Genomic DNA, 19,518 nt, shown 5'->3' on the forward strand with positions numbered 1-19,518 from the left:
CAACTTCATCTTCTTTTAAAAGAAAAGGCTGTCCATAAAAAAAACACAGAATAATTGCTTTAAAACTATGGATTTAAATAAGATCCCTAGTCAATAAAATGAATTTCAAAAACATCCTTTAAAGGTACTCATAGGCCAGGCATGAGATTATCATGCCTATAATCTCAGTACTTTGGGAGGCCAAGGTGAGAGGACTGCTTGAGCCAAGGAGTTCAAGACAACCAGCCTGGTCAACATAGTGAGACTCTGTCTCTACAAAAAATTTAAGTTAGCCAAATATAGTGGCATGCACCTGTAGTCCCAGCTACTCAGGAGTCTAAGGTGGGAGGATCCCTTGCACCCAGAAATAGAGGCTGCTGTGGACCATGATCACACCACTGCACTCCAGCCTGGGTGTCAGAGCAAGACCCCATCTCAATAAACAAATAAGAGAGAAAAATGGGAAGCAACTTAAATATTCAATCAAAAATGAATCATTGATTACTAATATTTTCATTCAATGGAAAGTAAGCCGTTAAAATATGTCGCTACATCAAAAATATTTCTAGCAAAATGTAAATGAATTAGAGAACATAGAAACTCTGTGAAATAATGAATAACGAAAATACAATGAAAAGGGATATGAAAAAATGAAAACAGCTTTGTGAGAGAATAATAAGTGATATTACTTTTTTTCATTACCCAAAGTAAATGTGATGCTTTAAAAACCTAACATCTTTGGAAATGGGATAAAAACACTTCAACACACCTTTAATATAAAGTGTAATATGCAATCAGTAAAACACTAAAAATTAATATATTTTAGCTCAAAACATCTTTTTCATTAAGACCTTTAGGCAAAGTCTTAATAATGCAAAACCTTATACATTAACCAATGGCAAAGGAAATGGAGAAGGACAGAAAAAAAGTTCAAATATCATTCTCAAAAAAAGTTTTCTCCAATAACACAACATGACAAGGTAAAGTGAAAACAAACACATCCACCAAAAACACATAATAACAGCAAGTGAATTTTATCTTAATAAAAACTGTATTAAGACAGACCTAGGTTTGAGTCCTGACTACTACATTTTAGTTGTATGAATTTGGGCAATTATTCAACTTTTGTCAACCTCTCAGAAGAAAACGGTACCTGTCACAATTGGGGTTTTCTTCAATTGTAAGAATTAAATGAGATAATAAATATAATGACTTTATTATATATATGCTGTTAACTATATAGAAAGTACTCAGTAAATCAAGAGATGCTTACTACTGCTGCTACAAATATTATTAAAACATTAGCTGTTTTCCAGCTGAAAGCATTATGCTAATTTCATATAAAAACAAAGAAAATGTTACATGTGAACAAAGTAGCAAAGAAGAGCATGATATATGTTCATCTGATCTCTCCTATGGTTTGATAAGCTCTCTTTGTAGTGAAAGGCCCACAAACCAAGCTCGTGCTTTCCAGTATCTCTTACTTAGAGGCATCAGGACAGAATTCTTTTATTCAACATTTACATTTTTTTATTGTTAAAAGCAATGAAGAAAATATTCAAAGGATCTGAATAGACATTTCTCCAAAAAGCTAATAGAAGTGGCCAAAAATAATAGGAAAAGATGCTCAATATTAGTCATCGGGGAAATGCAAATGAAAACTACATGGGATATCACTTCACACTCATTAGGATGGCTATAGTTTGAAAAAAAACAGATAATAAAAAGTGTTGGTATTAACATCACTGATCATCAGAGAAATGCAAATCAAAACCACAAGTTTATACTATCTCATGCCAGTCAGGATGGCAATTATTAAAAGGTCAAGAAATAACAGATGCTGGTAAAGTTGTGGAGAAATAGGAACACTTTTACACTGTTGGTGGAAATGTAAATTAGTTCAACAATTGTGGAAGGTGCAGTTTTTCCTCAAAGATCTAGATCTAGAAATACCATTTGACCCAGCAATTTCATTACTGGGTATATACACAAAATAATATAAATCATTCTATTACAAAGACACATGCGCACGTATATTCATGGTGGCACTATTCACAATAGCAAAGACATGGAATCAATCCCAAATGCCCATCAATGATAGACCAGATCAAGAAAATGTGGTACATATACACCACAGGATACTATGCAGTCATAAAAAGGAATGAGAGCATGTCCTTTGCAGGAACATGGATGGAACTGGAAGTCATTATCCTCGGCAAACTAACGCAGGAACAGAAAACCAAATACCGCATGTTCTCAATTATAAGTGGGATTTGAACAATGAGAACACATGGACACAGGGAGGGGAACAACACATACCAAGAACTGTCAGGGGAGGGGTTGGGGGGAGAGAGAGCATTAGGAAAAATAGCTAATGCCTGCTGGGATTAACACCTAGGTGATGGTTTGATAGGTGCAGCAAACCACCATGGCACACGTTTACCTATGTAACACACCTGCACATCCTGCACATGTACCCCAGAACTTAAAATAAAAATCAAAATTTTTAAAAATAAAATCACTTTCTTGGAAAAAAAAGTGTTGGTGAGGATGTGCAGAAATTAGAACCTTCTTACAATGCTGGTGCAAATGTAAAATTGCACAACCACTATGGAAAATATTTTGGCAGTTCCTCAAATGGTTAAACAGTGAGTTACTATATGACCCACCAATCCCACTCCTAGAGATCTACCTACCAAAATGAAAATATGTATACACACAAAAACTTGTACACAAATGTTCATAGCAGCATTATTCAAAATAGCCAAAAATAGAAACAATCCCAATGTCCATCAATTTCTAAATATATATTCTATTGTTTATATTTGAGATTTACAACACGATGTCATGGAATACAAAGAGAGAGTAAAGTGACTATGACAGTGGAGCAAACTAATATATCTATCATCTTACATAGTTACTTTTTTTGTGACAAGAGTAGTTAAAATCTACTTTTTCTCTCTCTTTTTTTTTTTTTCTTGAGACAGGGTCTTGCTCTTTCATCCAGGCTGGAATGCAGTGGCGCAATCATGGCTCACTGCAGCCTCAATCTTCCTACCTCAGCCTCCTGAGTGCTGGGACAACAGGTGTGTGCCACCATGCCCAGCTAATTTTTCATATTTTTATAGAGACAAGATTTGCCATGATTCCCAGGCTAGCCTCAAACTCTTGGTTTCAAGCCATCTGCCCACCTTGGCCTCCCAAAGTGCTGGGATTACAGGTGTGAACCAACACGCCCAGCCAAAATCTACTTATTTAATAAAAATCTTTAACAAAATAAAATTTTATTAACCTGGGGCCTCATGTTTTACATTCGATATCTAAACCTGTTCATACACACCTTCCATTTTGTATCCTTTAACGTACATCTCCTATTTCCTCTTCCCTCTCACTGCTGTGGTAAACACTGTTTTATTCTATATCTCTGTGTATCGGAGCTCTTTATTTTTCGATTCCACATACAACAGAGATTATGCAATATTTTTCTTTCCGTGTCTGTCTTATTTCACTTATCACAATGTCATCTAGGTTCATCTACGTTGTCCCAAATGGCAGGATCTCCTTTTTTAAGGGGAATAATATTCCATGGTGTGTATACATACATACATACACACACACACACACACACACACACACACGCCACAATTTTCTTTATCCATTTGTCTGTTAGTGGCAAAGGTCCATCAATTGATAAGTGGATAAATAAAATGTGGTAGAGCCAAACAGAATAATATTGAACAATAAAAAGAAATACAGTACTGACATGCTGTAACATGGATGAACCTTGAAAATATGTTAAGTGAAAGAAGCTAGTTACAAAAGACAACACATCATATGATTTTGTTTATAAGAAATGTCCAGAATAAGTAAATCCACAGAGACAGAAAGTAGACTCATGGTTGCCTAGGGCTAGGAGAAATGTGGAATATGGAGATTAGGGGGTGACATCTAAACGGTATGGAGTTTTGTGGGGAGTTAAAAGTGTCCTAAAATTGATTGTGATGATGGTGGCATAACTCTCTGAATATACTTAAACTCATTAAATTATATACATTAAATGAATGAATTGTATGCCTTGTGAATTATATCTCAATAAAATTGCTTTTTAAAAAAGATTATTTCTTATTGGAGCCATTATTCTATATTAAGACAGAAAGAAGTAAGAAAATTAAGGCAAATGACGGTGGCTGGGATAAAAAGTGATGAGAAAGCTCAATGGAAAAGATATGAAAAAGAGAATGCAGGAATATTAATTATTTTCCTTTGAAAATGACAAACTCATAGTGTAATGATAAATAAAACTACTACTTTCAATGCCCACATTTTTCAAAGGAAACAAGCCTGGGAGTAACCAAAGAGCATGAGACTTGGGAAGAGTCTTGAGTCTACTTTTGTGACTCAAAATACTCATGTATTAAATTGCCAGAGCCTCTGTTTCTTCAATATAAAATGAAGTCCTACAACCCCATATCATAAAATGTCCAAATTCACACTAGGTACCTATATTAATTAGGGTTCTCTAGAGGGACAGAATAGGAAAGATGTATGTATGAAGGGAAGTTTATTAACGAGTCTTGACTCACACGATCACAAGGTGAAGCCCCACAATAGGCCATATGCAAACTAAGGAGCAAGGAAGCCAGTCTGAGTCCCAAAACCTCAAAAGTAGGGAAGCCGACAGTGTAGCCTTCATCCGTGGCCAAAAGACTGAGGGCCCCTGGAAAACCACTGGTTTAAGTCCAAGAGTTCAAAAGCTGAAGAACTTGGAGTCTGATGTTCGAGGGCAGGAAGCATCCAGCATGGGGGAAAGATGAAGACTGGAAGACTCAGCAAGTCAAGTCCTTCCAACTTCTTCTGCTGGCTTTACTCTAGTCACGCTGGCAGCTGAATAAATGGTACACTCCCAGTTTGAGGGTGGGCCTGCCTCTCCCAGTCCACTGACTCAAATGTTAATCTCTTTTGGCAAAACCCTCAGAGATGCACCCAAGAACAATACTCTGCATCCTTCAATCCAATCAAGTTGACACTCAATATTAACAATTACAGAACCCAAGAAATAGTAGCTGTTAATTTTTTAAAAGCAATTCAGCCCTAAAAACAAACTTGTAAATTCCCAAATCAATACATCAACAGCATTAAGGAAGGGACAAATTTCTCTTTACCAATTCCAGACAGCCAGACTAAATTCTTGCCTTTATGGTCAGCCAAGATTCCTACAACCTTCCCTCTCTGTTGTTTGTTCAGCAAAGTAGCACTAAAGAAACCCATATTGAAAACACAATCTTTACCTTGAAAGAGTTGGAAGGTAGACAGAATCCACTCTTTTAATCTTTGATTGATTTCTAGGATAAATAATTAAGCAGCAATAATTCTAAACTTAATCTGATGCAAGCAAAGACAAAAGAATTTCATGATTATAACTTTCAAGATGAAAGAGTTCATTTTCAAACCTAAGGGTGAAAAAAGCACTACTTATTTTACAAAGGCAAAGTTGGGAAATCCCTGCAAAATCCAATTCTGGGTACTTTTCCAACTAAGGTATTTTCTTAAAGATAAGAGTTATTCAATTTATTCTCTTATCTTTATTAATTTGTTTTATTTTACCAAATTAGGCTGTCTTTCTATATACCTAATTATATTTGATAGTCAAGGATCTAAAGAGTAACAGATAGACAAATCATTACCAAATGCCACCAGGAAATGGATTTATAACTATGCTGAATGTTTTCCTTCTTGAAACCTTGACTACATCACGCTTCACACGATATCAATTAGAAAACAAAATAATTGGCTTCACAGAATGCGAGCTGACCTCTGTGAATAGCACTCTGGACACAAAACAAAAGATGAGCCCCCAGTTAGCAAATGTGGCCTGGCAAGAGCTGGTGAATACCAAGTATACTTTATGACTGTAACACACATCACAGGACATAGCAGCAGCTTCACAAATAATGAACACACACACACACACACACACACACACACACACACACGCAAAGCTTGGAAAGCCTTAAACAAAACAGAAAGATATATTACTACCATCATCAAGCCTCAAAGGAAAATAGATTACATCTACTTATTTAGATAAACACAAAGCTATTCATTACCAAACATTAAAAAAAAATTATCACCAAAATTAATAGTAATGCAGTCACTTTCAACAAATTCCACAATTCTGGACATTGGTAATATCTATAAAGAAAATTGGTATGTAACACTTAGTAAGCATCAATAAAATAGTTTGCTTTAGTAGGCATCAATAAAATAATTTATTTTCTAGACAAGAATGAACAGATGAAAAACAAGAGGTAAGAAAATAAGCATTCTTTTTCTAATAAAATGAACTTAACTAATTAGTGGTATTGCTTTAATAATACCTATGTGAGCAGATATTACACTAGGTCTTTTTTGTGTATAATCTTATTTTATCCTCAATAGAAGGAACAAAGTTTCAGAGAAGCTAACTAAATTAGTCAAAGGACACATAGAACAACTGATATATATTATGTACACTAGTGCCTAAAAATTTATCTTCAGTACTAACCACAGTTAATGATGATGTCTTAGAGAAATGGAATGAGGAAAGTCAGTGCCAAACTCAGGGTATTTCTTATGAATTAATAAGCATTAATAAACTATACAGCCTTATAGTAACAGGAGGGGATGGGCAGAGAAAACAATGGAATCATAAAAGCAATAAGGCTAAATTACTATTTATTATAAGAAAAAATGTTAATTTCAGAAATTAGTTGATGCCTGTTAGGAAAAAATAATGAAAAGGAAATACAACAAAACAGTAAAAATGGTCACCTTTTGGTGGTGAAAGTTTAGAATTCTTTCTTCTCTCAAAACTGGTTTAAAAATACATTTTAGGATTACTTATTATGAAAGTAATATAACTATTAAAGAGATATTTCCCAATCTCAGATGACTGACAGAAGCAGTAAAATCAAATGTCCTTGGGCATGTGTGGTATTCTCCTGCTATAATAGCCCCTTGCCATTAATAGCCCCTTGCCATTAAGTTCTAACAACTTTTCCAAATATTGGGCACATGATGTGAAAGCATTGTCCTTACCACACATCAGTTTTTAAACAGCAATGATGTTCACTGCCTGCTGAAATGAGTGTTCACCAAAAATAATAGAAGTGTATTCTCATACCAAGATCCGGAGTAAATATCTAACCTCTCTCTGGGGTCTATCTTCCTCATCTGTAAAATGGTGTTAATCCCTATACTGCAGAGTTGTTAAGAAAAATACATAAAAAGTGCTTAGCCCAAGGACACGAGCATAACGCTCAATATGGCTGTCACTTATATTATCATATCATTATATTCATTACTATCATTATCAACCATAACTAACCATAACCTTAAGGTGGGAGAATTCTACTTAGTCTTATTCACTAAAAAACTACAATTGGGTATATATGTTCACTAAGTCAAAACCTTTGGTTAGGTCAATGAATGATCTTTCGTGCAATTACCACATTTCTCTAAAACATTTCTCTAAAACAGTAGATTCTCTCTGCTGTGTTATAATTCTGGGAACAGTCTGAAGTTCAGAAAATGATTTACAAGTTTAGTTCTAACATTTACCCACCCTACTCAATCTAATCACTAGGAATGAATGGTTCTTTCCCAATCTTTTAGCTATAAAAGTGCCACTGGCCCATGACAATTTCTTCACCTCACCTGTTTCTAAAGCTCTCTAATCACAAAATTAAGAAGCAACTATATTCTAGAGTTCTCCTATAGGCATAACTTCCCCTTTTGTCTTAACAAAAATAAATAAGAACAAAGAAAAATCTTAAGTCTGGTTTTCTCTGATCTCTAGAGAATGCCTACATGACTGGATGTTTCAAGATTCCCTTCTAGAAAGAATTTGTAAAGTAGGTCTTGCTTCACTTTTCCAAGAAAAAAGTCACTGGGAATGAACATTCAGACTTCAGTTATTTGAATCTAATCTTACATTCTTGTACCCACTCTGCCTTATAAAAGATTTTCTTAAAAATTATCCAAAGCAATTTAAAAATGCCTACCTCAGCTTGACAGAGTGCATGAAGACCCTGTAATACCAAGGCTGCTGGAGTACCTTGATCAGGCTTAGTGCATTCATTCAACACTTGAGAAATAGCTGCCAACATATCTGCACCATGTTGATATGGCCTACAAGAAATGAAAGTTTAAAAGCAAAATTAATGCTAAAGTGCAGTTATCACTCCCAGATCTTTTGCCTAAACAAAAAGCATCCATCATTTTCTATACTCTTGTGCCACTAAATGGTGACCCTCAAATATTAACACCATGTTTTTTCTTCAAAAATGTGCATCATGATCATTTTCTGCTACAATTTTATGCTCGTTTTTATATAGAAATAACCCAAAAAGACACTTTTTAACAAATTTCATTCACTCTAAATCACAAATCCTATTGTCTGAATTGAGAAAAACTCAAGGCTGTAATAATGGTAAAAAGAACTGAATTACCTAATTGAGATTAGTAAAGATAGAGCTATTCTTGACTGATAGTATCAGATACTCATTACAAAAGCAGGAATTTGAAAACAGAAGATGATTTGTGGTAGTAGCAATACTAACTAGGGTGGTTACACCTATCATAATAATGATGATAAGGATAAAAATTATAAAAACTATAACCGACTGAGCTCCTATCTCATGCCAGGCACTGTGCTAAATTCATTCACTCATCCTCCTCCCCTTCCTCTCCTTTCTAATCCACATATATTGTGCTATCCCCAGAATACCATTAATTTCATAGTTATGCAAGTCTATTCCGTGAATTCCTTGTTTCCTTTCAATAATATCTTTTCTTTTATTAATAAAATGTAAATTGATGAAATTGCCTGTCAGAAATCTATTGTTTCACTGTCCCACAAGTGGAAATAATTTTCCAAAATGAAAAAATTTGACAGATCTGGAGGTAGTAACTGAAAGGAACACTAAATAAGTTATCAGTAGACTGATCTGGTCTGATATTCAGTCTATCCTGAGCCTCAGCTTTAATTATATAGAATAAGAATGTCAGCCAATAACTTTTATCTCTGAGTTTTTTTCCATGTCAATAGCTCAGTAAAATTCAAACTCCCAATTCTTGGGTTACACACATGTAACTCCTTTTTTTTTTTTTTTTTTTTTTTTAGTAACTTTTACATTGAAGTCATTTTTGTGTTGCTAAAAGATGGAAGCTTAGAAAAGAGGTAAAAATGCTAGGGCTTAGCTTCTGTATATTCTGATCCAAATTTTACTTGAAACACGAATCATCCATGTTATCAGCATCTGGGCCAATCCATTGCACAGCTTCAGAAAGTAGCATTCACACTGCTGTCATTAACAAAAGTGAGAATGACGTTACCACGAATTCAACGCAGTGGCTGATCAACAAATGAAACTGCAGGACTACAGTTTCAAATGCATCAAGTCTATTTCTTCTGTAAACATTTTTATCTTACCACATGCAAGAAAAAAAATTTGGATATGGTAGAGCTTGACTTGTATTATTTCAGTCTTGTCACCTCCACCCTGTTTATTAATCCATAATCTAGAACAGCAGAGTCATCTTCCTAATTTCTTTATGTTTTCCTAAAAGCTTACAGCATACATACAAATTCATCATCATTTTCTTCCTTGTTATAATTACAAATAATTCCATTTCCAAAAATAAGGTCTCCCCATTAAAACTACTTATCTCCCTACTTAAACAAAGGGAGAATATAAGAAAGAATAGTTTATGACAACAGTCTACTGTGTACTTTTCAGGGATTCATATACAGAAAAATAGAAAACATAACCTCACATGTTTTACTGCAATATTAAATTATTAATCAGTAAAGGATATAAATATCCTACAAACCTAGATACAAGACTAGTCCTGAAAAGGAAAGACATACTTCTCAAAGCTATTGTTCAATATTATTACATTTAATAATCAGAAAACTTAAGTTAAAAAATTATTAGTACTTATATATCCTCTGCCTATCTTTTCTTGCCTCTTGCTTGCAATTAAAAAATTAAATACAAAATAATATATCATGATATATATTCCTAAGAGTTAATGACATCATACCTCTGCTTACATATATCTCTGATTGATGCTGCTTTTGCAATCAGTTTCTCCCATTGGACTTCCTTGCCCACCGAAAGAGAAGGTACATCAGACACAGCCATGAAACGCTGCAGTTCAGGATAGACTCGGTCCTACGAAGGCAATTTTACAAAAAAGGTAGTTTCCCAGCTTGAGTTGAATAATAATTATCTTCCTTTTACTCAGCATTTTCACCTCCAAATCCTCTATTTGCATTGCAAATTATACTGTAGTTCTTCTAATCAGCAGAGAAGATTGCTATAGTGATTACTGGGGATTTTCTTATACACCAATGTACTGTTGATTTCATAAAACAAGAAGAAAGTGGCTAAATCTCACCCTAATTACAAAGGCTCTAATCATTTATAACTATATTTCCATTACTTTCTCAAGCAAATGGAAAGATACATTTCAGAAATAAAGAAATGAGATTTTATATTCTCAATTTCTCTGAAAGTTAATCACAACTAACTGCATTACAAATGCATCACAATAAATCAAAACTTTTTCAATGCAATCATTGATGTCACTCATTAATACCACTAAACCAAAGCATTGCCATATATGACATAATTATTTTCCTTCAGTGAAAGGAACATATTTAATACTCATGCAAGTGTATATCTGAAATTACCTGCTTTTCCCACAAAGATGTCAGCAAGCGCAAAGTGACAGCTCTTAGTCGTGGTGTGGTTCCAAGTAGTTGTATTACTCGTAGAATTTGTCCTATACACACCTAGAAAATATTGAAGAAACTCTAGTTGCATAAACTTGAATGCAGACAACCTCGAGGTTACCAAAAGCATTTTTAAACCCCTTGTTATAAAATGAAGACTGAGAAGAAAGCTTGCTGCAATATTACCCACCTTCTTAGAGGATGAAAAATAGCACTGGAGGGGCTAGATAACAATCCTGGGGACATAAGGACCTAATCTCAGAGAATAGCCAAAGTGAAAACTTGGATACTAAGTAATTTAAAACAATTAATTATTAAATATTGTAATAAATACTTTTGTCTTTAGATATTACCTTCTAGCTCAACAAGAGAAGTAGTGATTAAGACAAAATTTAGGGCTTAAAATTTCATAATACCAAAAAGAATTCAATGTATTATTCATGACTCACTTTTTCCCCCAACTAAATTAATTAACATACTAACCTTGTGAACACCAAGCTTAGGCAAAGTATACAATATATCATTATATAATATAGGTTCCAGTGGTCTTCCCAATTTGAACATCAAAACTGGAATCAGATTTGGCACCTAAAATGAATTTTTAAAATATATTAAATATGCCTTGTTACAAAAAAATATATAATGGAATATTTATCTCTTTTTTTCCAGAGGAATAATATGAATATGAATGAATTGGAAGACTTAGAATATATCAGTTAGCTATTACTTGCTAATGATAATTTCATAGTATCACTAGTATTCTACCACTTATAATTAGCTGCCAAACACCAATCGAAAAATGCTTTTATTGAATAACTATAACATCACTTCTGAGAAATACAATAGTAGTTAAGATACACCCTGCCTTGCCAAGCATGGTGGCTCACACCTGTAATCCCAGCACTTTGAGAACCCAAGGCTGGAGGATTGCTTCAGTCCAAGAGTTCAAGACCAGCCTGGGCAACACAGGAAGACCCTGTCTCTACAAAAAACTTTTAAATTAACTGGCCATGGTAGTGTACACCTGTAGCCCCAGCTACTTGGGAAGGTAAGGTGGGAGGATCACTTAACACTGGGAGCTCAACGTGGCAGTGAGCCATGATTGCACCATTGCACTCCAGCCTAGATGACAAAGCAAGACCCTGTCTCAAAAAAATAAAAAGATATATCCTGCCTCAAAGAAATGTAAAGTTCTAATGAACAGCCAACACTTAAGATACGTAAACAATAAAATTTCACATAATGAAACATTCAATTAGGTTACTCCAATAAGAACTAACTGAAGTCAGTGTACTATAAAGGAGCCAATGGACAAAAATTTCCCTCTAAGTCCTCATTTCAATCTCTATGCATGACACAATAAAATGTGAAAAGAAATACATTCATGGATTAGAAGACATAACATTGTTAAGACATCATTATTTCCCAAATTGATCTTGAAATTAAATGCAATCTTTATCAAAATTCCAGCTGGCTTCTTTGCAAAAATTGAGAGGCTGATCATAAATGCATGTGTAAAAGCAAGGAACCCTAAATACCCTATATAATCCTGAAAAAGAGAAACAAAGTTTGAAGACTCAAACTTCTCACTTCCAAATTTACCACAAAGCTAAAGTAATCAAAACAGTATGGTACTGGCATAAGATTAGAAAGACAAATCAATGAAATAGAATTCAGAGTCCAGAAATGAATACTTATATTTATAATCAATTGGTTTTTGACAAGGATCCCCAGAAAAAAACAATAAGGAAAGAAGAGTCTCTCGGAGGGATAGTGGGGAATTCAACAACTGGATATCCACATGCAAAAGAATCAAGTTGGACCCCTTTCTCATACAACATGTAAAAATTAACTCAAAATGGATTTTAGAACTAAATGTAAGAGCTAAAACTATAACATTCTTAAAGAAAATATAGGATTAAGTCTTTGTAACATTGGGGTAGACTAAGCTCTTAGACATGACAACAAAAGTACAAGCCACAAAAGGAAAAATGAATTTCATCAACGTAAAAATGCTTGTCCGTCAAAAGATACCATAAAGAAAGTGACAGGACAATGTACAGAATGGGAAAGAATATTTGCAAACCATACAGCTAATAAGAGATTTGTACCCAGACTATATAAAGAACTCTTAAAACCCAATAATTTACCCAAAAAAAAGGTTTTAAAATAGGCAAAGGATCTGAATACACCTTTCTCCAAAGATGATAAACAAATGGCCAATACAGGAAAATATGCTCAATTTCATGAGACATGATGGAATGCAAATCAAAACCATGAGATACCACCTTACACATGATGCAAAAGCTATAATCAAAAGATGGACAATAACAAGTGTTGCCGAATATGTGAAGAAATTGGAACTCTTGTACACTGCTCGTGGTAATGTAAAGTAGTTCAGTCCCTTTGGAAAACATTCTATCAATTTCTTAAATAGGTAAACATAGAATTACCATGTGATCTAGCAATTCTATTCCTAGTTATCTACTTAAGAAAAAAGAACACATATGTCCACACAAAATCTTGTAAATGAATTTTCAGGACAGCATTATTTACAATGGCCAAAAAGTGGAAACAACCCAATGTCCATCAACTGATGAATAAACAAAATACAGTATAACCATAAAACGGGATATTATTCAGCCATAAAAATAAATAAAGTACTGATATATGCTACAAAATGGATGAACCTTGAAAACATTATGCTAAGAGAAAAAAAAGCCACAAAGGGCCTCATGTTATATGATCTCATTTATATGAGCAGAATGCCCAGAACAACCCAATGCCCATCAACTGACGAATAAATAAACAAAATACAATATAACCACACAACAGGATATTATTCAGCCATAAAAATAAAGGAAGTACTGATACATGCTACAACATGGATGAACGTTGAAAACATTATGCTAAGAGAAAAAAAACAGCCACAAAAGGCTGTATGTAGACATAGAAGGTAGATTAGTGGTTGTCTAGGATGGGGGAAGTAAGAAGCAGGGGGTGGTCAGGGAGGGTGAAACAGGCAGTGACAACTTATGGGCATGGGGTTTCCTTCGGGGGTAATGAAATGTTCTCAAATTGGTTGTAGTAATGTTTACAAAACCCTGTAAATATAATAAAAGCCATTGAATTGTACACTTCAAATGGATGAATTATATGAGATGTAAATTATATTTTAATGGTTTTTTAAATTCAATTCAAAATTATTTGGTAAATATCTACTACAAGCAAAGCACTTACTTGATAGCACAAACTGTAATGCCAAAAAATTTTATTTGCCATATGCTACATTTCAAAAGTTTGTTGTCCAGCAGTCATTCCTCAGTATCTACAGGGATTGGTTCCAGGATGATCAGACACACAGATACGCACACACCATTCCACGGATAGCAAAATCCAGAAATGCTCAAGCATCTTATATAAAATGGCATAGGTATTTGTATACAACCTATGCACATCCTTCCATACACTTTAAATCATTTCTACACTACTTATAATGCCTAAAACAACGTAAATGCTATGTAAATAGTTGTTGTACTATATTGTTTATTCATATTATCTTTATTGCTAAATTCTTATTTTTATTTTCTTCCCCAAATATGCTCTGTCTGCAGTTCGTGAATCCACAGATGAAAAACCAGCTAATATCAAGGGCCCACTGTATTTGTTAATTTTCTCTATCTGTTCTATTCTTAGAAAGTCTGTTCCTTCTAACCTTCGAAGACATCTATTTTAATTCAATTTCAAAAAGGAAAAAATATCCTCTTAACTTTACCACCAAGACATTGACAATTAAACATTAATGCATTAATGACCCTGACCACGATATACCACAGCAGCATGTGGAGCTGTGCATGTAATAGCTATGATCTCACAACAGACAGCCAAAATGTATGATGTTTTTAACAAGTGCAGAGACTTGATTGGAACAGGAATTCTATCACTCTCACTTTCGGCAAATGAAAGGAGACAAATTTTTGAACTGACTTTTCAGTTCCCATTTTAATTAAAAACAGAAGGTTATCTTAAATTGGCTTACAGTGATCTCAACGCATTATCCCCTTCTAGAAAGATTTCTACCAAGACACAATGACAGATTCTTAGTTTTTAGAAGGGCAATGAGTATATTTAGTGACATTTTATAAACTAGTGTATTTAGCTGTGTGACTTTTAAACAAATGTTATAATTATACTGTCAGGGGAGAAATAAAGTACCGTATTTATGTCTAAGAGTACACAGTTCCTTTATGAGACTTGGCCCTAAAAAAAGCATGTAAGGGTGTGTCTTTTCCTCTGGCCAGTTCAGAAATAAACAAAGAAGGAAATGTTTACAGTAAATAATCTTAGACTTAATACAGTTCTCAAGGCATAATAGCTCAAATTAAGTCCCCAATTAAATGGAAAAAATAAAACAGGGACTGTTTCACTAGGAAAACACAGATATAGATAGACATCTGTGGAAAATATTTTTTGCACAAAAGATGGACTAATTTTTTATTATTATTAATTATTTCCTTGTGAATATGTATTTACTTGAGATGTAATTACCAGCTCTTGATCCTCCTAATCTTGAATCTTATACCCTTCAGAGGCTGAAAACACAATGAATGCTCAGATTTCACCTTTAATATAAAAGAAGCTGGTAAGTGTCCTATAAATGACTGTCTCAAGATCTGGCTTCATATAACTCAATGCTTTCTCTTCCCTCCTCCAGAGTTTAAGTTCCTTGATAAACAAATTAATTTATAATCATGGGACTGTTAAAGGAGCCCCTATAAGACTATGACTAGATTTCTCAGCAGAAATCTTGCCAGCAAGAAGGGAGTGAAATAATATATTCAAAGTGCTGAAAGGAGTGGGCAGGGGTGGGTGGGTAGGTACTGCCAACCAAGATACTGGATACTATATCTGGTAAAACTATCCTTCAAAAACGAAAGAGAGGCCGGGTGCAGTGGCTCGTGCCTGTAATCCCAACACTTTGGGAGGCCGAGGTGGTAGGATCACCTGAGATCAGGAGTTCGAGATCAGTTGGGCCAACATGGTGAAACCCCATCTATACTAAAAAAAAAAAAAAAAAAATACAAAAATTAGCTGGGTATGGTGGTGCACATCTGTAATCTCAGCTACTTAGGAGGCTGAGGCACGAGAATTGCTTGAACCAGGAGGCAGAGGGTGCAGCAAGCTGAGGTTGTGCCACTACACTCCAGCCTGGGAGACAAAGCAAGAATGTCTCAAAAAAAAAAAAAAAACCAAAGAGAAATAATGATATTTCCAGATAAACAAAAGCTGAGAGAGTTCATCACCACTAAACATGCCTTACAAAAAATACTAAAAGTAGTCCTGCAAGGTGAAACAGAAGGACTCCAGACAGAAACATGAGAGCATATGGAAATATAAAGTTTACTGGTAATACATAAACAAAGAATCCTATAATATTGTAACAGTGGTGCGTGAATCACTTTTAATTCTGGTATAGGGTTTAGAAGGCAAAAGTATAAATAACTAAAAAAACCATGTAAATGGATGAACTTTATTAAAAAGATGTAATTTGTGACACTGGTAACATAAAAAGGAGGGAGAAGTAAAAGAGTAGTTTATGTATGTGATTGAAGTTTATGTAACTTGTTATCAGCTTAAAATATTGTTAGATATTGATGTAAGTCCCATGGCAACCATAAAAAAATACACATAGAACATGCACAAAAGAAAATGAGTGGCTGGGTATGGTAGCTCATGCCTGTAATCTCAGTACTTTGGGAGGCCGAAAGTGGATGGATCACTTGAGGGCAGGAGTTCAAGACCAGCCTGGTCAACATAGTGAAATCCCATCTCTACTAAAAACACAGAAATTAGCTGGGCATTGGTGGCACATACATGTAATCCCAGCTACTTGGGAAGCTGAGGCAGGAGAATCACTTGAACCTGGGAGGCGGAAGTTCCAGTGAGCCAAGATCGTGCCACTATACTCCAGCCTGGGCGACAGAGTGAGACTTCGTCTCAGAAAAAAAAAGAAAAGAAAAGAAAAAAGAAAAGAAAATGAGTGGTGAATCAAAGTGTCACTATCAAATCAATGAAACATAAAAGAAGACAGCAAGAGAAGAAACAAGGGACCAAAAAAATGCTATAAGACAGAAAAAAGCAATTAACAAAATGGCAATAGTCAGTCCTTTCCTACCACTAAGTACTTTCAATGTAAATGGATTAATCTGCTCAATCAAAGGCATACAGTGGATTCTGAAAACCCAAACAAGATCCCACTATAATAACATCTACAAAAGACTCACTTTAGATTTAAGGACACACACAGGCTGAAAGTGAAAAGATATTTAATACAAATGGTAACCAAAAGACAGCAAGGTTGTCCACATAAAAAATCATCACAAGAGAGAAAGAAGGACATTATATAATGATAAATGGGTCAATTCACCAGGACAATACGATAATTATATATACATATATATATGCAACCAACATCATAGCACCCAGATATATAAAGCAAACATTGACAGAACCAAAGGGGAAAATAGAAAGCAATACAGTAATAGTAGATGATTTCAATATCCTATTTTAAATAATGGATAGAACATCCAGACAGAAGATCAATAAGAAAACAGAGGACTTCAACAACACTGTAGACCAAATGGTCCTAACAAACTCACATAGAACGTTCTACCCAACAGCAACAGCATGTTCTCTCTCAGGTGCACACCGAACATTCTCTAGGATGGACCACATGTGAGATCACAAAACAAGTCTTAACAAATTTAAGACTGAAATCACACTAAGTACCCTTTCCAACCACAAATTAGAACCATGAGATGTCACCTCATACCTGGTGGGATTAACATTATAAAAAAAATCAGAAGTGTTGACAAGGATGTGAAGAAATTAGAACATCTGTGCACTGTTGGTGGGAATGTAAAAAGGTGCGGCCACTATGGGAAACAGCATGAAGGTTCCTCAAAAAAAATTTCTTTTAATCTACTCTATGATCGATCTTGAGGTTGTTTATGCAAAAGAACTGAAATCAGGATTTTGAGGACATATTCACATTCCCACATTCATTTCTGCTTTATTCATAATAGTCAAGAGATGGAAACAACCTAAATGTCCATCCCAGGATGAATGGATAAACACAGTGTGGTATATGCATACAATGGAATATTATTTAGTCTTTAAAAAGAAAAATTCTATCATATACTACAACTTAGATGAACCTTGAGGACACAATGCTAAGTGAAATAAGCCACGGAAGGATGAATACTGCATTATTCCACTTACATGAAGTATCTAAAGTGGTCAAACTCTTAGAACAGAAAGTAGAATGGTGGTTGCCAGACAGTTGGGGAGGGAGAAGTGGGGAGCTATTGTTCAATGAGTATAGAGTTTCAGTCATGCAAAATAAAAAAAGTTCTAGAGATCCACTGTACAAAAATATTCATATACTTAACAATACTGTACAGTACAATTATAATTTTTTAAGGTAGATTTCATGTTATGTGTTTACCATATACAAAAAATCCTGGGATTGTTTTTTAAGAGTCAGATATCTTATCAACTTCATTTAGTTTAACGACTTTATTTTACCGAAGATTAAACTGAGGCCCAAAAAGACCACAAAGTTAGATGACGGCAAAATGTGGATAGGAGTTTATGTCTCAGTTCACTCCTCCATTCTACCTTGGCAGAGTAACAGCAAAGATAAGATTCCAAGCCATCTATAACAGAAACAAAGAGCCATCATGCAAGTCTTCACCCCATAAATTGGACAAAACATAAAGAAAAAAACAAGCAGGAGAGACACAAACCAGTATCTCAGTGAAATCAAGCATATAAAAAACAGAGTACAAAAATTCAACTCTGGATTCAGAAAAAAAAATACACATTGGCAACACTTCATGAGGCTGCAAAAAAAGAGCATAATTTTTCAGACAGTTCTATAATGAAAATCATAAGTAGTGCTATCTACTTATAAATTATGAGAAATAAAAAAGGGCTTTGTTACTATTCATCATGGTTAGAAGATGAGACAATATATAATGTTTATAACTATTCCTTTTTTAAAAAACATGATAGCTCATACTTTATTACTATATGAGATACACAGTAATAAATTAGTATAAATAGAAAAAGTTATCAGTGGAATGAAATAATTCAAGATATGATCAGCCAATGAAAGTGAGAAGCAAAACTCCAAAGCAGTGTCTGCTTTTAACTTTTCAGAGTCATGTTTTATAAAACTAGACCTGAATTACAAAAGTGTATTCTTAGTTCACATTTTACTCATAGCCTTAGATTCAACAAATGCTGACTCACTCATCTTTGCATAAGCCCTTGTCCTGAGGAAAAACTGATCTAAATTCTATATATACAAGTGTGTTTGCCATTTTTAAAAGAATGGTAAGATAATAGTGTGTATTCAGTTAAGTTGAAAAGATAAAACATAAAATATAAGAATAAATATGCTTGCATGATATATACAGAAACATAATTCCTTAATAATTTTAATATTGGAAGAGACTTTTAAAACTTATTCATTCTACAAAAAATGACATGATAAGTGATTAAGCTTTTGAACATTACTTAATTCTACCTTCCTCAATTACTTGACATTTTTACTTATGATGTTTATTATTTAAATAGTCCATTGGAAAGAAGTTTATTGACAGAAGTGCTAAAAAGGTAATTATTTCCTCCACTTATAAGGAATTTGCAGGCATGTAAGCAACATCACAAAAAAAGGTAAACAGTATAATCTT

At 34.3% G+C, this 19,518-nt stretch overlaps 1 protein-coding gene across 4 annotated transcripts in view; it reads right to left on the reverse strand.

Moving 5' to 3' along the window:
- Nucleotides 1–19,518, reverse strand: part of FOCAD (focadhesin) — a 312,606-nt gene that overhangs the window by 167,419 nt on the left and 125,669 nt on the right. For all 4 annotated transcript variants that reach the window (XM_019034046.4, XM_063696326.1, XM_055351762.2 and 1 more), the window contains 4 exons: nucleotides 11,243–11,347; nucleotides 10,718–10,819; nucleotides 10,066–10,196; nucleotides 8,022–8,148 (listed from right to left, as the gene is read on the reverse strand). In XM_019034046.4, coding sequence (XP_018889591.3) covers nucleotides 8,022–8,148; nucleotides 10,066–10,196; nucleotides 10,718–10,819; nucleotides 11,243–11,347 — 465 coding nt within the window. The remainder of the gene's footprint in view (nucleotides 1–8,021; nucleotides 8,149–10,065; nucleotides 10,197–10,717; nucleotides 10,820–11,242; nucleotides 11,348–19,518) is intronic.

This window comes from Gorilla gorilla, chromosome 13, assembly GCF_029281585.2.
Source record: "Gorilla gorilla gorilla isolate KB3781 chromosome 13, NHGRI_mGorGor1-v2.1_pri, whole genome shotgun sequence".
Taxonomy (NCBI): Eukaryota; Metazoa; Chordata; class Mammalia; order Primates; family Hominidae; genus Gorilla; species Gorilla gorilla.